The 22,792-nt window shown below is 36.7% G+C and overlaps 1 protein-coding gene across 1 annotated transcript in view; it reads left to right on the top strand.

The window, feature by feature from the left end:
- Positions 1 to 19,092, top strand: part of LOC127986873 (neurocan core protein-like) — a 125,343-nt gene extending 106,251 nt beyond the window's left edge. Inside the window, exons 11-15 of the mRNA XM_052589133.1 lie at positions 5,726 to 5,884; positions 8,815 to 8,897; positions 10,385 to 10,529; positions 15,722 to 15,904; positions 15,980 to 19,092. Of these exons, the coding sequence (XP_052445093.1) occupies positions 5,726 to 5,884; positions 8,815 to 8,897; positions 10,385 to 10,529; positions 15,722 to 15,904; positions 15,980 to 16,098 (689 nt within the window). The 3' untranslated portion in view covers positions 16,099 to 19,092. The remainder of the gene's footprint in view (positions 1 to 5,725; positions 5,885 to 8,814; positions 8,898 to 10,384; positions 10,530 to 15,721; positions 15,905 to 15,979) is intronic.
- Positions 19,093 to 22,792: the final 3,700 nt, after the last annotated feature.

Below are 22,792 nucleotides of genomic sequence, written 5' to 3'. Positions count from 1 at the left end.
GGAAAACAGGAAGTTGAAGTTGAATATTCCATATATGGAAAACAGGAAAGTTGAAATTGGGGCAACTAAAGCATGTTATTGAGGTTTAAGGTTATATTTAACTTCATAAGCAGTTCTCAAATGTTAGATTGCTGTCTGAGAACAGTCTCAGTGCTGACCTGGAGTGCAGATTTTGAGTCATTCCAAAAAGTCATTTACAGCACTTCTAGTAAGACTATTATTTTTTAGATTAAATTATTAACACTATTGAAATTGTTCTGCATCGTTTTATGGCACAAGTCCACATTATTTCCACATTGGATTTATTAATTAACATTATCGAAGTTGTTCTGGAGAGTTTCATGGCACAGATCCACATGCATACACTATCTAATAATCTGTGGCAGATGCACTCGGGGGAGAATGAAGTATTCATCAAGCTACGATCTTCATGCATTAGAGAGCCACAGCGTGAGGATTTTTTGTTTTGTTTTAGGTTAATCAGGGCTGTGAGCCAGTGGAAATTGCTCCCTTCTGCTGGAGGAATATGAATAAATGCTGCGGAGTGCTGGTGTCAGTGAGGCAGCTGGAAAAAGAGGAAGATATTATAGGAAGGCTTGGCTGAATTTGGCATTTTTCCTAGTCTTGTTTCAGCAAAGCAATTGTTGAAGTTTGGCACTAAAAGTGCACAGAATTTCTAAAACTTTGTTTGCAAATACATTTTGTTCTGTGAACGCCTCCCTGCAGCAAAGAGCAGCTTGAATTTCCAGGCTGGGTGATGATGGTTGCTGGAGGTTTAGTCTGGATCACAGCAATGCTGTTCATTTAGGGTTCATGTGGGTCCAGAAAATATCTTAAATAGGCTTTTCAAACTGTAGAGCTGTAAAAAAGCAAAAGGTCATCCTATGTTAATTATGTTACATTTTAGTATGGGTTGTGAACCATTCATTCTTGAATTGACATTGAAAGATATTCATACTATATGAATTAGAAATTGTGAATTTAAAAAACAAACTGAACGATGGATGGATGGATGGATGGATAGAAGATGGATAGATAAAAAAAGCTCAACTTCCATAGCAAAAGTTATATGCATTTGAAAGTGTTGATGGGAAAAAAGTCACTCTTGCTGTGCATCAACGTTCTGTCAGCTGTACGAATGAAAAGAGAAAGCAGTAGACTCCATTGAGCATTGCAATTTGATCAGTCCAAGAGACCGGAACCACACTGCATACAAGCTTCTGGACCCATTCACAACTGTTGAAGGTGTATTGTAATACAGTGGGAACACGTCCAACTATGTGCGCTCCAGCAGAGCCTGCCCTCTTATCTCCAGTCGCAGGAAGAATAGAGATGCTGGAGGCATTACAAGTCACTATTGGCATACCTTGGCACCCGGCCTGCAATGGGAATGGGTAGTTGTCACCTGTCCTCCACCTGAAAGCCTTTGCCCCAAAGCCTAGTGGGAGTTGCACTGCTTTGAAGAAAGCAGCCTGGCGGTGTTAAAAGCAAATGATATTGCTCACCGCAGGCTTTGCTTTTATATCCCATGCTCATTAAACCGGTCCTTCTGCAAATATTTGCAAAAAGAGACGCATGGAAGAGCGGCCAAGTGGAGTCCTTCATTTCTTTCTTCTTTGAGGGGCTCAGCTGGTAAATCATGACCCAGAAATAGCTTTCAGGTCTGATAGGGTCAAGCAGGGAAAGCAAAGCTAAATGTAAATAATAAAATGCAACAATCATATATATATATATAAGTAGGACAGGAAAACAAACAAAAGTTTGTCAACTTTCATAATGGATGAAAATGTTTGCAGTGCAAAACAAAAACAAAGCAAAACAACATAAAAAAGCAAAACAAAAATCAGAGCAAAGGGAAAAAACAATATAAAACAAAAAAGCAAACTGAAAACCAAAATAAAACAAAAAGCTAAACAAAAACAAACAAAAAACTGAGCAAAACAAATCAGAACAAAAGCAGAGCAAAGCAAAACAAAGCTTGGCGAAATATCAAAACGAAAATAGCAAAACGAAAACAAAACAAAGCAAAATGAAAAACAAAAAATCTGTGCAAAGCAAAGCAACACAAAACAAAATAAAAAGCAAAATAAAACAAAAAGAAACAAAAAACAAAAGGCAAAAAAAATAAACAGATCAATATCCCAATATCATATTCCCTGGTTTCTCAGAAAAGGCTTAAACCTAATGCCAGACTAAAATCTAAGTCTGAGCTGTTTTAACTAAAAAGAAACTTGCTCTGACTGATCTTAAAATGTATCAGTGTCTTTATTTTGTTTCGAAATGCACAGAGTAATGTTTTTTTTTCTAAGGCATGTTTATAAAAATGACTTAAATGTCCTGATTGAACCATGGCCTAATCCTGTCTTAATCTAAGCCCTGTCTATGAAACCAGACCTATATGTCATACAAGTTTTTGTCACAGCTGTGGTACAGTGCATAGTGTGTCCTTTATCTTCTCCACTGTCCTATTATTTTAAGGCAAAGAAAATAGTCGGTTAAGAAAAATACAAATATATTAATAAAAGACTCTTCTTCGAGACGCTCGCTGGCAGTCTTGGCCACTTACCGTTTATCTGGAGCTCCTTCCAAGTGTGACGCACCAACGGTCGGCACGTTTTCCTGATTAATGCGGGGCAAGTGAATGAGCAGCGGTTAAAAATAAAAAGATCAAGTGCTTCCAACTGAGTGATTGGGTCATTTATCCCCATCATGATGTGATATTTTAGTGCTGTGGTATCAAGACCCCTGATAATGAAGTATTCGGGGGGTTGATTTTCAGGTGTTGCCATTTCGTGAAACACATTTTTGCTCTTTGTGAGAATGAAGGCTGTAAACAAGCATAAGTAGACACGAGAAACGATAGAGAAGATTACTGTTTGGGCCACCTCATTCTGTCTCAGATGATGTAGCCAAGATCATCTAAGAGCGAGGAGGAATAAACGCACTTTCACAGATGTGAAAGTGATGGAGCGAGAACAGAGGGCCGAGTGCTGGAACAAGGAGTAACAAACATGTTGCCATTCCTGTTCGTGTACAGACACTATATCCGTGTCTCTGGCAGGGAGATGCATGCTTATGGCCTCAGTACAGGCTGTTGGCACACTTGATTTAAAGCAGCTGGCGTTTGTTAAAGCAGATGTGAGCCGAAAGCTTTCTGGTTTCATGTACTCACGCTCACAGCCAAAAGGTGCATCAGCTTGGTTTATTGGGAGCAATCACAGGCCGTCCGTTGGGAGCCCATTACAACGCTTGACTTTACGGCTCTGCAACAGGTGTAGGATTCATCCAGGAGCCAATTAAGGATTTCCAAAAATAAAAAAACCTAGAGACCTTGATAAATTAAAACCGCTGAAGAAGTGATCACACACACACACACACACACACAAAACACATCAGTTCCAGCATTGATAACTTGACAGCGCAGTACGTACTTATATAACAAATATAAAATACAGTCAACCAAACAGCACGACCACCTCTGTCAATGCTGGAATGCGCCTGAAGTACGAAGCCTGTAATTTACATAATAAATAATAATTCAGTATTTAGATAGGTTACATCGCAAATATGGAAATATTACGGAATATTTGGATTTGTGCCAAATGAGAAGAGGTAGGATACACGAGCACAAAGCACCATTTAGCAAACCGTTTTCAAACTTTAAATCACTGTGCAGTGGGAAAACAACAGGTCAAATATCTGTATTTAATATAGTATGTTTTTATTTTTATTTTTAACAGAACCTTTCACATCAATATATACCAATATATATATTTCCTGTCCTACCCATATCTATGATTACTGTATTTTATTATTTGCATTTTGCATTGTTTTTCCCTACTATTCTTGGCCCACTAGTTAAGAACTACTGTTACATTAGATATCAGCTGTTTCCTTACAGATTAGCTAATGCTGTTCATCCTCCTTTGGGAAACATGACGTGTGTGTTGTCTCTGTTCTAGCCTTCCAGCAGCAGTGAAAGAGCAGCCAGTCTGTTTTCTCCCTAGAGAACAGAAAGCCACTTGAATGCCAAAGCGTATGAGAGAGAATCGTGATGCTTTAGTTCCAGGCAGCATTTTCTTTCAGGTTAAGCTTCAGGCTAGATCCCTCTGACTCAGGTTAAACGGGCCAGGCCTCAAAATCAAGCTCTGGATCTTTTGCGTTGGTGATCTTCAGGGAATGCAAAAATGTGCAAGTGGAGTTTAACTAACAAGAAATGCCATATATTTAAGTTTGGGTTATTGTTGTTTTTATTATGCCTAAACAGGATCTAAAATGTTTTTTTTTTATTTGCCTCACCTGCCGACGGTGGGTGAATTAAGTAAGTTTATTGACAAAAAAAAAATATTGCATTTTAATTTAAAATGTTTTTGTTTTTTTTTTGTTTTTTTTTGCACTTCACAGATTCTTATTATTTAGATGTTTCCTTGAATAAAAGTGAAAGCTTATTTTATAAAATTTGTGACCAATAGCAGAATAGCAACCAGTGTTTTGGTGTCAATGAAGAGAAATCCTAATTTTGTTGCTCTAAATTTTATTTTGTTGGTGTAATGTGAGGAATATTTCATGTATGAGGCATCACAAGACATAAAAACGTAAGGTCAAATTTAGTGTTTTGTACCCTTTTTGTTATATTAAAGCAGTAAATTCATTTTTTATTCACATTTGCACTTAACTGGTAGATGTTTATATTGGACACTCAACATTGATTTGCTGCACTGGATTGATTGCAAGGTATTTATTTTTTGGAGAAATTTCTTGTTTTGAAGGAACTTGATTGGATGCTGGGGTTCTGATGATCCTACGAAGCTCCTTAACCAATTTAACCAGTCTTTTCACTAAACAACCCCAATGTTGGTCCACCACCATCTAGACTACTATTTATGGCAAAGGAAAGCAAATAATGATTACGTTTTCATTCCGGGAGGAAGTGTTGTGATTGACAGTAGACATTTACATTTTGGACACATAGACCCATGGCGACTGCAGTGGTCGTGGCACATTAAATACATTCTTGCGGTACATCCTGTTCTTCTGCCCCGCATTCTGCATGCTAAACAGAGCCCCATACGGGCCAATTTGCAGCAGCCAATTTACCAACGTCGCTTTGAATTTGCTGGAAGTAAAAAAGGCAGAGAAGTGCTTTGAGCTTCACGAAATGGGAAGTCTGGGATGGCTAAAACCTTCACCCACATATGCAGATGTATGAAGCCACACAGGCTTAAAAATGCACCGATTCTCTGTTCGTCATGCGTCCAGATGTGGTAGAGAGTCCCAGAGGGTTAGAAAGAGGCATTTCTGACAGGAATGTGACAGGGCTTAATTAGCCGCTGAACTTAGGAATCATTTTCTCTAGATTGTTGTCATTTGAACAGATTAAGACACGTTTTTTGCTCATGCTAAACTGCTTATGTTCACAGCCACGGATTATAGTGACACGCGAATAAAAAGCTTGAATGTGTCACTTCAGAAAAGCTAAAGTCGAGTGCTAAAGTAGGCTAGCATGTATGTGTGAGATTTTTGCTGAATGGGACTGTTCAAACATCCTGACTAACTAAATGCTAAGAAATTCATGCTAATCTTATCATGCTAAACTTTTTCCTCACATTGTGATGCTAATTATGTCAGTTGTGTTGAAGGAATGCTGAATGCTAACCAGTAGCATTTTGGCTAAAGTCTCAGGCTCTTTTTCTGTACCTCAGGCTCTGTTTCTCTCTCACGGCAGATACTGAGGGTTGCGAGCACAACTGGAGGAAGTTTCACGGCCACTGCTACAGGTACTTCACCCGCAGACACACGTGGGAAGACGCAGAGAAAGACTGCAGAGAGCACAGCGGTCACCTGGCCAGCATCCACTCCACACAAGAGCAAGACTTCATTAATGGTCAGTATCAGGGTTCATCCCAGACAGTCACTAATTCACTTCTGGAACAAACTAACGAGTTAACTGTTAGCAGATGTGCTTACATTCAAAAGCCTGGGGTTATTAAGATATAATGTTTCTGCTAATTAATGCTGTCGTACTAGTTTCGGAGCACAATGAGTTATCTCTACTAGTCTGTGTAGTCAAAAAAAAAGTATGCCGCAAATGGTTCACCATCCAACCAGAGCTCCTAGACTAAATTGGTGGATGCTCGATACAGTTTCCTTCCCTGTATAATGTCGCGCTTCCACAAACGTCGTTGTGGAAGCGCGACATTACTCTCCCCGTTAATTTAAAAAAGACACCAAATGTGAACATGCCCTTAGCATGTTGCATTTATTTGATTAAAAATACAGTAAAGATATTGAATACTGAATTTTTAGCATCATTTCTCCAATCTTCAGTATCACATGGTCCTTCAGAAATCACTCTTATATGCTGATATGCTGCTCAAGAAACAAATTTCTTATTATTATTTGTTTTGAAAACAGCTGTGCTGCTTATTATTTTTGTGGAAATCGTGATTTTTCTCTCTCTCTCAGAATCCTTTAGTAAGAGCAAAGTTAAAAAGAACAGGGTTTCTTTCAAATAGGAGTAATTTGTAACATTTTACTGCAAATGGCTTTAGTGTCGCTCTTGGTAAATTTAATGCATCCTCTTTAACAAAAAATAATAATTCTGACCCCAAACTTTTAAATAAAAAGTATGCAATTACTTAAAAAAAAAAAGTAAATTAAATTGTATTTTTTATTATTTGATACTCATATTGGTACCGTATTTTTCGGACTATAAGTCGCACCCGACTATAAGTCGCATCAGTCCAAAAATACTTCATGACGAGGAGAAAAACATAAGTCGCACTGGACTATAAGTCGCATTTATTTAGAACCAAGAACCAAGAGAAAACATTACCGTCTACAGCCACGAGAGGGCGCTCTATGTCTTCAGTGTAGACTACAGGAGCACTGAGCAGCATAGAGAGCCCTCTCGTGGCTGTAGATGGTAATGTTTTCTCTTGGTTCATTTCTCTTATTTCATGTCAAATTAATTTTGATAAATAAGTTGCACCTGACTAAGTCGCAGGTCCAGCCAGGAAAATACGGTACTCATATTCATGGCCGTAGCCAGGCTTTGAAAATTAGTCAGGTCGAAAGGGGTTTCTATAATAACCCCCATAAATACAACTAATTATATAGTCTAACACTTGAAAAGAGACATAAATGTAAATGTTTTTGGAGGGATGCTCATTTTGAAATCATACCCTATTTATTGCATCAAAAGTTTGTTAATACTATATTTATGGGGTGAATAATTTTATCAGTTGTGTGTTATTCATGCAAACATACATATTTCCCACCAAACATGTTATTTTATATACTTTCTAAGGAATTAAATCTAGTGGAAAAACAAGTAAAAGAAAAGCTTATAACAGCTGGATCTGGCAACACGGAGGGAGGCTGCATCTCACGCTCTCGCTCACAACTAACTGAAGACTCGTTCACTTCGGAAGCATCTCGCAGCGATTATTTTCACACCATGGACGCTTAACCTTCTGAATTATACATGCAGACATTCATATGAGGAGTTTAGCAGCAAATTAGTCAATCAGAGAACACATTTTATTTTCGAACATGAAAAATTTACAGAGGTCCGGACCTCGGTGACCTCATAGCTGGCTACGGCCATGCTCATATTTGAATTTTTGTGTTGTAATGTGATGGAAATTTAGTGTATAATTGGATGAATGATTTAAAATGAAAAATTTCCACGTAAAATATGTTTGTACGTACCTCTTTTTGGTTTTATTTAGCCACCAAATCCAGTTTTTATTCACATTTACCATCAATAAGCATAAATTTCAGATAATTTTTTTAAACAAATTAAGTGCAAGTCATTTGTTCCCAATTAACATTTCCAAAAAAAATGTCCCTCTGCTTAAAATCATTTGCAACCAACTAGCATGTGACAAATCACGGTTCATAGCTGTAACATAACTAAAGCTTAATATTATTATTTGTATTTTTTTATTGCGACGTGTGGCCAGTTCAAATTCACTGTTATTATTAAACAGAAACCAGTTCTTAAATTCTGTATTTTGCTGACCCCTGTTCTTCATGGGATATAAAACAGCATATGGTCGGTATCTGTGGCTAATCTTCGTCTGTTTTACCCAATTAGCTTTGACTAAAACTATTTGCATAGCCTAGATTCATTAATATCCAGCCAGAGAGCTAAGGAAAGCGACAGGATGCTGACCTCCTGTACACCACAGATTGCATTATGTCTCCAGTCCCCAGTCGAACCTAAATCCAGCGTAATGACGCTCGGTGTGGCCTCTCACAGCATGCTGTCTGCACACAGAGCCGCGGCGCTCACCAAAAAGTGTGTTTAATCGCCTTGAAAATGGACATCTCCACCCCTGCAATAAAGGGGGCACAGCCATTAAGAAGATTAATGGGCCCTGTAATGATGTTAATCAGTAACACCGTGATTGAAATTCCATTACAGCCAGACCAAAAAAAATAAAAAAAAATCCTCACAAATGCATCTTGGGACGATCTGATGGCTTCTGGCTTGAGGTTGAATTGTGATTGTGATTGTGAACACCATCATTCGGCTCCCAGTGGCCCTGTAGGAGACATAAAGCAGACTACGACTTAAAGGGGAAGCATTAGCTCTGCATTTTATGACAGTAAGACTCTATTTACTCTTGGTATTAAGCTGCTCTTCGGTGGGTGTCTTGGTCGCTGGTTACATCTGGTATTCATATGAGTGTTTTCATCTGTTATATGGTGAAATAAATATGTGCTGGAAGTGAATGAATGCAAATTGTATTTGTATGTATTTAAAAAAAAAAAAAAAAAAAGAAATGTCTTATGCTTTTTAAACAGGTCTGTGCCATGAAAACACATGGATTGGTCTGAATGACAGGATGGTGGAAGACGACTTTCAGTGGACTGATAACATGGATCTGGTGAGACTGGCACGATCCGTATAAAATGTATACAAATTTGTATAATATTTAATATTTGAATTGTATGTTTACCTGAGATGTCTACATATTTAAATGAAATATTTAATTTAAATAGTTTTAAGTAAATATAACATTTGATATAAATGTTTAAATTAACATTTATTTGTATATTTTATTAGATTTGTTTAATTAATTTTGTAGATACTTTTTTATTCATGTATTTCAATAGATTTCTTTTATTATTATTTCTACATTTAAACAAAATATTTCATTGAAATATTTATATCCATTAACAAATAAGATATTATATTTAAAATAACATTTTAAATTAACATTTATTTAATATTTAATTCGATTTATAATTAAGTTTTTAATCCATCAACAAATTAAAAATAGTATATAATTTAATTGTATGATTAAAGTAGACATTACATTAAATAGGATTTTAATATAAATATTTGAATGGACATAAATAAAATATAACTCCTCTAATTTTATTAGATTTTCTAAATCTAAATTTATATCAGCTTTATTTATTCATATATTTGTAATGTTTTATTGGATTAATTCTATATTTAAACTAAATATTTAATTGACATTTCTATCCATTAACAAATAAAATATTATATTTGATATAAGAACTTGAACATTTATTTTAATATTTAGATTTTTAATTTACTTTTTATCTTAATATACCGTACAGACAAAGAATAAAATATAAAACAATAAATATTTAAATTGACTTGTATTTTAATATTTAATTACTTTTTTATATATTTGATTTATTTATGTATTATAAATATAATAAATAGACTTCTTATTGAAATATCTATGTATTTATATTAGATATTTAATTGAAATATATCCACCAACAGATAAAATATAATAATATTTAATATAAATATATTAATTGACATTTATTTGAATATTTTATAGGATTTAATTTCCATCCATCATCAACTGAAATAGTTATTTAATTAATTCATACAATTAAAATACACATCAAGTAAAATATTACCCTTAATACAATTTTATAAATATTTAATTTTAGAAAAATTTGAATTATTAAACCATTTTAAATGGACCTTTCATTGAAATCTTTATATTTAGACTAAATATTTAATAGAATACTTATTATCCATCAACATACAAAATATTACATTTAATATATTTTTCAATAAATTGAATAAATTATTTATAATACAATGTACATTTTAGTATCAAAACATACAGTAGAATGAATCACTTAAACTAATCACTGTATGATAATGAAGGCAATATGGTCAGATAGATCATGCAAATGAAGCACAAGTCTCAAGTTTTCAAACCATTTAGGCATCAAAATAAGTTTATATAATATATTATAACACACCTATTAGACGTATCTGAAAACCCATTTGTAATGGATATATAAGACGGTACACAAAATGCCTAGTAAAGCCACGGGATTGGATTCAGCCCTGAAATATCCCTGTCTCCTCCTCCAGCAATATGAGAACTGGAGGGAGAACCAGCCGGATAATTTCTTTGCGGGTGGAGAGGACTGCGTGGTGATGATCGCCCATGAGAACGGCAAATGGAACGATGTACCCTGCAACTACAACCTGCCCTACATCTGCAAAAAAGGCACAGGTGAGCAAAAGAGAGGGGAGGAATTAGGCAAAGAGGACAAATACTGTACCGCCTCGCTTTCTACCACACTGTACGGTTTCCTCCAGTACTGACCTCCTTTTGTTAACTTTATTCACACGTCTTCATGAGATGCTCTTTCATTTATATCGCTTCCTTCAAATAAAATAAATGCTGCTTCGACTGTCAACGTTTACTTTCATGTTATTCAAAACTCATTTGACTTGATTTCTTCTGTGGAACACAAGATTTATTTTGTATAATGTACTGGCCACACTTGACCATGAATCAGTGAGATGAACTCAAGAACCTGATCAGTCTGATTCACGAACAATCATTTAGATGGGTTGTGTGAATAATTCAACGATTCAATGTAAAGATTCAAAAGATTGATTTACATAAAGCTATTTTCATATGACTTCAGGAGACATGGAAGGACCTGTTCTCCGGTTGACCCTTGTGAACCCAAAGTGTCTCATGTCTTTCCAAACCTGCATGAACTTTCGTTGTCCTGTGGATATTTTAAATTTTGAATATTGGTAACAAAACCATTTTGGTTCCCACTGGCTTCCACTATATAGACAATAAAAAATACAATGGAAGTCAATGGGAACTGAAACTCGGGTTACCAACATTCTTCAATATATCACAAAATATAAGAGAAAGTCATACAGGTTTGGTATGACAAGAGGGGGAATAAATGCTAGCAGGATCTTCATTTTTGACTGAACTATTTCTATAACCAAGATCGACATTGCAAATCATTCCTCTATTTTCTGTCACTCTGAACTTGTCATGTCAGTTTGTATGATTTCATTTTCACCAGCTCCCCGTTTCACCAAGTCATCTCACGTCTTTTCACCATCAGACAGTGGCCTCAACAATAACTGTCACTCATTTCGTTCTGATGATGTGATGGTGGGTCCTCGGGAGGGCTGCGTGTTCAAAGCTTCGATCATGACATGGCGGACATGACTGGTTTTCTTCAGCCACTCGTGGTCGTTTTGCTCTGACGCGATCTGCATTACCCGCACCTCTATGGGCTCATTAGACTCGTTTTATCTGCTCATTTACATACGAATCAGACTGGGGTTATGGAATCTGTCAGGTCTGTCTGCCCTAGCTAGATTTAAAAAGATACCTTGGGTTCACAAGGGCCAACCGGAGAACAGGTCCATCAGGGAATGCCTCTCAAGAAGACCAGACCATGAAAGACCCGCTCTGGAGAACCAGTGAAACACGTTTCTCACTTCCTATTGAATGCCTGCCCTCCATTCCATAAATTAATATTCAATTCATTATTAAAAAGTGTTTGAGCTTAGTTTACGTGGTAGGCTGGCTGCTTAGATTTCAATAGGATTTAAAATTAGATGTTTAACTGTAATATCTACATATTTTAACCAAATATGTTATTGAAATATTTATGTTAAACTAATTAGAAGATAAATATTAAAATATTTAATTAAAAATCTATATTAAAAGAGATATTTTATCTTTAAATGTAATTATAGTATGCAAATGCAAGTGTAGTATGTATTAAATTGTAATTAAATATCTGTATATTAAAACTAAATATTTAATTGAAACATTTATATAAATGAACATCAAATATTATATTTAATATAATTATTTAAACATAACTAGTCTGATTTGCTTTCCAGAGCAGGTCTATCATGGTCTGGACCCCCCGAGAGGCTTTTCCCTGAAGGACCTGTTCTCCATCAGCCCTTGTGAACCCAAAGTGTCTGTTTAACTGAAATATCTGTATATATTCGAACGTAAATTTAATTCAAAATATTTATATCAAGTATATATATTCTATATATATTCTATGTAAAAAAATCATTATATTGAAACTAAATACCAGAGTTGTTCTGTCATGGTCTGGCCCTCCTGGGAGGAGTCTTCTGAAGGACCTGTTTTCCAGTTGGTCCTTGTGAACCCAAAGTGTCTCTTAAGATCTACACTAAACTAAACAATCTCTTTAGATAAACCAGGCGAAAGTTCATAATTTCTCAGAAAATCTTCAAATAGACATACACGTTAGCCTTGTAGGTGTTTACAGGGGTTACTCAGGGCAGTAGCCGCAGATTTTAATCGATGGTGTGCTTGTTCAGTTTTGAGCATGGCACACGTACACCGCTCAGCCAGCTGTCATTCGCAAGACCACCTGGGAAACATTTCCAACCACCCCCACCACCTGCCTCGCTGTCCCCTTTTGTCCACCAGCCCTCCCCCAGTCAGTCCCTCATTCAAACTGTCAGCACTATTGATCATGCAATCCCTCCAGCCTGGCCTTAATACAATAATAAAATCCCTTAAGAACAGCGAACAATAGACAGTCACATGGTATTAACTTATAGATGTGCTTAAAACAGACGTTCTGCAGTATCAGTCGGTGTGTTTCTCTCGTGATGTAGTAGTTTTTATGCTGAGCTTTGGAGTTTGCTGGAGGTAAAGCTGCTTGAATCCAGAGTGTTGAGCACAAGCCTCGGGGTGATGCTGACTCAGTTGAAGAACCCTCTCTGTGTCTGTGTTATTGAATCACCTTGACTTTTGCCTGCCAGCTTTGATATTTGTATGAATGAGGTGAGACGCATCCTGGGGCATTCTGCACGGTCTGGTCGATATGATAGCGCTGCGATAAACCTCTTTCCTTTGTCCTCTGCAAAAATGCTTCAACTTGCAGTTGGAATGCAAATAGGAAATCTGTTATCAGACACTTGTGCAAAGTAACCTGCCGCATATATTAACAAGCTATATTAACAACATAGATTCAAATGTAATGCAAATTTTTAAATGGAGAATTTATAATGTTTTAGGTTTGTAATTAAGATATATAATTTATTAGATTGATTAATAAAAAAAAAAAAAAAAATATATATATATATATATATATATATATATATATCTTATTTAATTACAAAATGAATAATTTTAGAAAATCTAGTTTTTTGTTTTATTAATTCACACACACACACACACATATATATATATATATATATTGTGTTTATATATATATATATATATATATATATATAAATAAAGCATGTTTGTAAATATAAATAGTTTCATTTGTTTTAAAATTGTGCATAGGATTTATTACATTTGCTTGCTAAATTTAAGTTTTTATTTTATCAATAAATGTAATGTAATGTGTGTGTGTGTGCGTGTGTGTGTGTTATTTTTTAAATAATGAAAATATTTTTGTAAATATTTTTTTTATATTTATGTATTGTTTTGTTAATATTTATTATTATTTCTTTCTTTCTTTTTCTTAGTTTATTAACCGCAAGTATAAAATATATTGAATTTATTTTATATAATATATAATTTATTTGTTACGCTTAGTTTTTTGTTGTTGTTGTTGTTTTGTTACTAAAACTTACAAAAAAAAAGTGAATTGAAGTGAAAGTTCTAAGTGAAGATCTAGAATAGAATATAGAATAAAGTGACATTCATACATTTTTAAGCAAGGCTTAGTTGTCTGAATACTTTTTGAGGCCAGTATAACTATGTGTACAGTGTGTCCAGGATTGAGTATTGATTTTATGGTCTATTATTTATTTATGATTTATTGTTGAATCAGTGCTCGGCTTGTGTGGACTGAGAACGGCTGCTGAGTTCAGGAGCGAGTGTTTTTAAGTGTGACACTTGCCTCCTGTCCTCAACCCAGAAGGTCATATATACCTCATTCTCTCCAGACAAAGAAGCTCCCCACCAAAAAAAACCCCACATACAACAGAACTCATCAGGCTTACAAACCGCCGCTGACTTCCCAGATCAATTCCAGCTCATACCGTCACTGATTAGGTGGCAATTCCTGCCCGTCCTGAGCAACAGATAACCTGCAGTTCCTTCCCAGAATTGATTTGATTCTGAAAATGCTGTGAAATCCTGCAAGGAGGTTAATGGCACGACTTGCTCTGGAGCGTCTGATAAAGAAAATCTTACTTGAAGGGGAAAAGCTAAAGTGCCATGGCCATAAAGTCTGCCGGAGTGAAGGCATTAAACACTCAAATCACAGGTCAGCTTTATGATGTTTCGCTGCAAATGAACAAGCCGAGGTGATTATAGAGAGCAGCTTTGGATTATATGTTTGCTGTTCAGAGCGCATGAATGCACGGGGGGCCGTAGACCACAGGCTAATTGTTTGTACCCTGATTGGTTCCCTGAGGTGTTTACTGACCCACAGCAGCAAAAGAATAGGCAACTCCTGCATCTTCAGTCAAGCGGTATGAAGAGTTTCAGCTCCGAGGGCGCCACCTAATGAAAGGTGTAAGGAACTGCTGACCTTTAAACCGGTTTAATTCGATAAATGAGGCACTGCTGGAGAAGAGGATGTCTTTAGGCTTGAATCTGACTATAGACATTGTTTTCATACACCATGCGCGGATATGTCTAGACAAAAGAGTACATTTAAAGCCCGTTCTATTTCTGAATTAAGTTAAACATATGCTTAATATGAGTATTCAGTGAAAAAGGTCTAGTGGGAATCGATTGGATCTTGAAAAAATTGGAAATTGATTCATTCATTTATTTATTTACATGATTTTATATAGCATATATTCTGTGCAGTTCACACAAAAAGGAAAAACTCACTTCATGTGGCTCCAATTCATCAGGAATTAATTGTATTTTAAAAGTGTGATGTGTGTGACAAAGTGGCAGTGGTGGATTCATTCATTCATTCATTTAATTTGCAATAAAATTCACAATGAATCACCAGGAAATATGGATGCCGAAATATATGATTATATTAAATTATATCAGTTATTAAATCAGTTTTGTGTGTTTTTTTTATTATATATGTCTTTATTATAAATTATTTTGTTTAATTCATTTTTTTTATGTTTTAGCTTTTCCCTCATTAAATGTTAAGCTTTAAAAACAATAATTTTATTGCACTGTTAAATGTAGTCTTCTGCAAATTTCAGAATGAATATGTATTTTCAGAATGTTCACTTTGTACCATTTAAAATGATTGATTTCAGTTTTTATGTGTTTTATTTTTATTTCATTTAGACAAAATAATATTGCTTATCGGTTATCAGCTACAACATTAAAAAATCAGACAAAATTTCAGTAACATAGAATTATTTCCAGGAACATGTATTAAGAAAATATGTTGATTCATTTGATGTCGATACAAGATTTATTTACATTTTCGTAATCCTACATTGTCTTTCTTGCAGTACTATGTGGAGCTCCGCCCACCGTGGACAACGCTTTCCTGATTGGTCGGAAGCATTCGCATTACGACATACACTCTGTGGTGCGTTACCAGTGCGGTGACGGTTTCTTCCAGCGCCACATTCCCACCATCAAGTGTCGCGCCAACGGCAAATGGGACCGGCCCAAGATCATCTGTACGAAGTGTGAGTATCCCAACTTTATTCTCTAAATGGCAATCTCAAAAACCAAATGACCAGACTTTGTTTTTGTGTCCTCAGCAAGGAGATCTCACCGCTACAGACGCTACCACCACAAGTCCCACCACGAGCGCAGAAAGCACAAGAGGCACGGTTCAGGAGGTCATCGAGGTCAACAAGAGGGTCACGGCCATTTCTAACCAAATAACCCCCTCCTTTCCGCCAGCCTTTCACCTAAACCTCCTTATCTTTGATATCCGACGGCCTTCACTTACCCCCTTCTAGTCTGGCTCAGTCTACCCCCATTATGATCAGAGGGGCACTGCTGGACCTCACAAGGACTATAACAATTTCACTTTTCTGTCTCTTTAATCCGTTAATGTTACATCTCATTTTAGTGAATCCAACATGAGAAAAGTTCTTTCGTACCTTAAATGTAGAAAACACTCTAGGTAACTGTTTATGTATTTTTACATAAGCATTAATTGAGCGGGTGGGTTGGTACTTCATGTAAATATTGTATTTCATTTCAAAATGCGGGATCACTTCGAAACGGCCAGGAAATGCTTGGGATGGGTTAGCTTATGCAGTATTTCTTGACCGTTTTGACGTTGGTTTGCTCTTTGTAAGACATTAACCTAATTTATACAGTATTTCTGAGTATTGGTGTGTTTTGAGTTGAGAGGAGTGGTGCTCATCTGGATTTTACGTGAAAATTAAATCGCGCTCATGTCATTCCAAACCTGTATGATTATGTTTCTCCCGTCGAACACAAAAAGACACTGGTAGTGACTGGTAACAGGAGTTTTCAAATGAATCTGTATTTGACGTCTTCTGAAGCCGTACGATAGATTTGTGCGTAAAACAGTCCGAAGTTCAATCAAAAGTCAGTACTCCATTGTAACTTTCATAGAAATGTTGAACGAGAGTTCAGATCCACATCGGTAGAGTTTTCTGCAAATAATCATTTCAATTTAGCATTTTCCTCACACAAATTTATCGGATACTCGTCGGTATTGGTGTGTTTTGAGTTGCGTGGAGTGGTGCTCATCTGGATCTTCATTGTAGAAACTGCACAATTCACACAAAACTAAAACTAACCCATATGATTTTATTTCTTACATTGAGCAAAAAAAGGAGATGAGTGACTGGCTATAAGTGAGCAATATCAGCAACGAGTGTGATATTGCATTTATGCAACAATTTGACGGACAATTGTGTAAATGCATAATAAACAACAAAAGTGTCTTTAAAAACTCTCTTTTGTGCAAAACTACTTCTGCCAATTCGACAACTCAACAGCTGAGCCCAAGCGTCCATTTCTAATTCGAAAACATAGAACAAGTACATTCTTGCCTCAAAAACTCTTAAAACTACATTGCGCGACACAAAAACTGTAACATTTATAAAATGATATTTGATTTGGGCTACCGCCATGATATTCACTTTGAGAAGCGATTGGAGTTCTGATATCGCTTGGATACCGCACTCCTTCCAGCCAATCAGATTTGAGGACCAGAAAGAACTGTTGTATAAACGACAATAAAGCGCCATGAAAGTACGAATTTAACGTCTTCTGAAACCGTATGATAGATTTGTGTGAGAAGCAGACCGAAGTTATTCATAATCAAGAAGTTGTTATCCTATTGTAGCTTTCGCAGGAAATGTGACGTTTGGTCTCATTGATGTCAAACTGTTGACAAACGAGATTTCAGATCTGTGTTTGTTTGCTTTTTTTTTCTCATACAAACTAATCAAAAATCTTCAGAAGAAGATTATAGCACACATATGGGCATGCAAACCACTTTTATGAAACTTTAATGGTGCTCCACTGGAAAAGAGCAGCTTGGACGCTCTGCAAAGTATCTTCTTTTGTGCATCACAGACAAAAGGGCATAATACAGGTTTGAGTTGACATTAGGTTAAATAACTGATGACAGACTTAATTGTTAGGGTCAAACTATTCCTTTAAGTCCTTAAACAGCGTTTAAATAGTTGTTACGCAGATATATTTCAAGCCTCGAGTTAAGGTTTTCAATCTTTCACAGTTATTGACTTTGAACGACTTGACAAGAATTAGATGAAATGTGCCACTGTAAAATCCCCTCTACTTTTGATCCCTCCATCTGTTATTGATGGTCTGTGTCATGATCTCCTACTTTCTCACCCACAGAGGAGAAATTGTCCTGTCAGAGCCTGTCGGCGAGAAAAGAGCAAGAATTAGAAAGCTGGAAAGAGAAGTTCGACTTGCTGGACTTAATTGCAGTCGACTGCATAAACGCCACATCAAACTGAGCCGGTGACAAGGTACTTTTAACAGCCTTGGGGGTCGCAGGTATGCCTGGAATTAGCTTCTCGAACTAGCACACTTAAGGAAGAAATATAACAGGGATGGATTCCCATGGGTGGGATGTGGACGAAAACAAAGAATCCAGATGGTGCGATATCACATTCGAGTTAGATGATAAAAGTGCTCATGGGTACACTTCAGAGGCAAGGATACCTCCAGTACTGAAGATCAGGAGGTTAAAAAGGAAAGGCTTATGCAGAAGAAGGCCAGTTGAGAGGCAGCATTTGGCCTTCTGTTCTCCTCAGAGCGAAAGATGTGGTCTGGACACACTGAGGTTTCCAAAGGCACACTTTTTTCATCCCTACCAGGTGTGTGTCCTGTTTCCCAAAGAGTACTGCGACAGCTGACTCAGAAATGAGGACCGCTCCTTATTCTCTGCCCTCTCAACTATCCTCCTTACCTTAAAAAAGGGCAGACTCTTTCTTTTTTACTGCGCGTTTCTCTAATGCCGGGGTTTTTGTGCTTATCTCTCGCTATTCCTTTCTCAGTGTCCCAGTGAGATTGCAAACGTAGCCCAGTTTTCTGCCAACTTCGTCTCAACGCCAGCGCTCCCCCTTCTTTCCTTCTCTACCTTTATCCACTTTTTTAAATAGACTTTTTTTTTAATTCAAGGATGAAAAGCCAGTACTCTTAATATCTGAACAATTCATCTTTTTGTTCCAAGAAACTTAATTAATGTTGAGGTTATTAGTACCCATTTTGATAAAGAAGCAATTGACCTTCAAGAAAAAGATTATTTAAATTTTTTAAAATAAAAAGCTCTTTTTGAACGTTTTGAAGTTTAGTCGAAAAGGGAGGAGCATGCTTTTTTAGTAAATTTCAGAAAAACATAAATTTTGCTTTTTTATTAGGGCCCGAGCACCGAGGTGCGAGGACCCTCTTGTATCTGCTTTGTTTTTTATTATTATTAGGGCCCGAGCCAATGGGCGCAGGGCCCTATTGTTCCCCTAAGGATTATTCTTCTTATTATTATTTTTATTTTTTATGAACCTTCCGGGGGTTTTTGGGGGCCTTAACATACTCAAAAACTCTTGAAAATTGGCACACACATTGGAACCTGCGGCCATCAGGACGCCACAGAGGCTGGGACCCGGGCGTGGCACAGGGGCTCTACAGCGCCCCCTGGAACACAGTCAGACACCTTGAACCATAGCTCACACACACTTGCATGTATTTATATGAAACTCAGTACACTTATAGATCTCATTGAGCTGAACAACTTTTGCACTCTATGTCATAGGCTCCGCCCAACAGGAAGTCAGCTATTCAGGGCTGTTTAAAAAAAGCATGCTCTGGAATTTGAAATACTCCTCTGAGGACTTTCAACCGTTTGCTTCGAAACTCGGTGAACATGATCTCAAGACATTGGGGATGAAAAATTGCGAGGGGATTTTTGATATCTCGAAGGGTTTGCCCGTGGCGTGGTGTTGAATTTAGGGCAAAAAATTCGAAACAGGAAATGCCTAATAACATCCACATACATTACCTGAGTGTGATCAAACTTCATCGGTTTGTTCGAAGTATGATACCGATCGTATATATGTGACTATTAAGAGTCAACGTTATAGCGCCACCAACTGGCAGCAGGAAATTGAGTCATTTTCAAAATGCTTTGAATTCAGCATCTTATTTTTACTCGATTTGCTTCAAACTTCATCAGAATAATGACAAAACATGGCCGATGTAAACCTGTTGTGGGAATATTGATATCTTATATATTGTTGCCATGGCAACATGTCAAACGTGAATATTCTGTTATGGTGATTTTGAGGCAGATAACAACCTCAGATTTACATGAAACTGAAAACACATATCAGTATTATTGATAGCTAGACAATGGAAAAAGCTTTTACAAGGGCGTGGAAGAGGCACTCTATAGCGCCACCTTTTGTCAAAAGTGGGGGGTTAGTTTTAGCTACAGACACCAAACTCGGTACGTACATTGTTCTTATCAAGACGGACAACTTTCTAATTCACAGTTATCAGCTACGACCAACAGGAAGTCGGCTATTTTGATTTGAATATGGATTTTTGAAAAAAAATTGAGCTGTGATTTAATCCATACTCCTCAGAGGAAAAGTTCACTATACTCACCAAACTTTATCTACATGTTGCAAAAACATTGAGGAACTTAAATTGCAAACGGATTTTGGTCAGCTTGAACGGTTTTGTCATGGTGATTTTTTGAAATGACAGTCAAAAAAGGAATCATTAACTGTCTTGTATTTTTAAATTGCAGCTTCCAAACACTTAAAAGCATTTTCTCATACAGAGATCAAATCATTCTGAGGAAATATGCATAGTTTCATGACTTTACGACACTGTATGATTAAAAGAAAATTAAAAAACTGTCAGACATCTCATCTCACTCTGTCCCTCTGTTTGAGGAATGTATGTGTGCTGACTGAGTGTGTGTGTGTGTGTGTGTGTGTGAGTGTGAGTGGGGGATGGGCATGAGCTGAGTGGCAGACAGACAGGGAGAGAGAGAGGGACTTAAACATCTCTTTAATCACCAGAAAAAAAAAATATTATTTTAAATTGTTTTTTTTGTTGTTGTTGTTGTTGTTGCTAATTGTGCTGTTTTCATTACAGCTTAAGGAATCTCTTAGGCCTTATCCTTTTCTGACAGTTTCAGTGATTAAAAAAAAATTCTAAAAATACTTATTTGTGCTGCAAATAATAATTTTGGTCCCACTTTATATTAGGTGGCCTTAACTACTATGTACTTACATAAAAAAATAAGTACAATGTACTTATTGTGTTCATATTGTATTTTAAAACACTTTTGCTGCTATTGAGGTGGGATAGGGGTAAGGTTAGGGAGAGGGTTGGAGGTATGGGTAAGTTTAAGGGTGGGTTAAGGTGTAAAGTATGGGTCAACAGTGTATTTATAAATGCAATTACAGAAATTAAATACAGATGTAATTACATGTAGTTTTTTTTTTTTTTTTAATATAAGTACAATGTAAAAACATGTATGTACACAATAAGTACATTGTACTAAATTATTATTTAAAATGTAAGTACATAGTAGTTAAGGCCACTTAATATAAAGTGGGTCCATAATTTCAAACTCATTTGATACTGACCTCTGACACCCTGTGATTGACATTAATCTGAATTTATATAATCTCATGGATGTAACAGTAAAACTGTTCAGCTCACAGATGACGACCAAGCTGTGATGCAAGCAGAACTATTTCACAAATGCTTATAGGTCAATAAATTTATAACAAAACACTTTTAATTACTTAAGGATTTGGTAACAAATTAAAATAATGTCTCATTTTTTAACATTAGTAAATGCATTGGTAGATACCTACAAAATACCTACCACAAAGTCTCTTGGTAGGAAATCCAAATCCCAACAGGAAGTCGGTTATTTAGAATTTTCTCTGCAAAATTGGTGTTGTTTTTGCCATTTTCTGGGGATGTACTTTAACAAACTCCTCCTGGAGATTTATTCAGATCACCACCAAACTTGGTCAGTTAAATCTAAAGGCCTTTGCGATGTTAAATTGCGAAGATCTTGAGGTTTCGTTAAAGGGCGTGTCCATGGCGACCTGACAGATTTCAAAGTTTCGCCATGAAAAAGGAAGTTGCTGTAACTCAGACATACAATGTCCAATCTGCCCCAAACTTCACATGTTAGATAAGACTTCTGCCCTTAACAGAGCTACATGCCCATATTCAGTTATAGTCATAGCGCCACCTGCTGGCAACAGGAAGTGACATGTTTTACGCTGCGACAAACTACTCCTAGAAATCTTTTGACATTAATGTATTTTTTGTGGTCAGTCTAATCTTAAGGCCTGAGCAATGTTAAATTGTGGAGATCTTGAGTTTTTGTTAAAGGGCGTGTCCATGGCGCCATGACAAAATTTGACGTCTCGCCACAGCAAGAGAAGTTGTTGTAACTGAGGCATAAAATGTTCAATCTTCCCCAAACTTCACATGTTCGATAAGAGTCCTGCCCTGAACACATCTGAAGGCCAATATTCCATTATAATGATAGCGCCACCTGCTGGCAACAGGAAGATTGCCACATATATGGAATAAACATTGATATATTCTACTTATATTTATGAGTTTAAACGCATATTTCTCACCGTTCACCTATTTACTAAAGCCACTCGCTGCCGGTGAGCCCGGGTGCGAGGGCCCGTTCATCGCTGCTTGCAGCTTTAATTAGGGCTCAAGCCTGGAGGGCGAGAGCCCTATTGTTTTCCTTAGGATTATTTGTTATTATTATTATTATTTTTCTTCAAGGTTTCGGGGGCTTTTGGGGCCCTTAACATGCTTAAAAAGTCTTGAAAATTGGCACACACATTGGAACCTGCGGCCATTAGGGCCGGGCAGAGACTGATACACGGGCGTGGCACAGGGGCTCTACAGCGCCCCCTGGAATACTGAGGGCCATATATCATACATACTTGCACGTAGACGCACAAAACTCGGTACACATGTAGATCTCATCAAACCAAACAACTTTCGTACTGCATGTCATAGGCTCCGCCCAACAGGAAGTTGGATATTTAGCGTTT

The sequence above is a fragment of the Carassius gibelio genome, chromosome B22 (assembly GCF_023724105.1).
Source record: "Carassius gibelio isolate Cgi1373 ecotype wild population from Czech Republic chromosome B22, carGib1.2-hapl.c, whole genome shotgun sequence".
NCBI classification, from domain to species: Eukaryota; Metazoa; Chordata; class Actinopteri; order Cypriniformes; family Cyprinidae; genus Carassius; species Carassius gibelio.
This window is presented reverse-complemented; position numbering and strand designations above follow the sequence as displayed.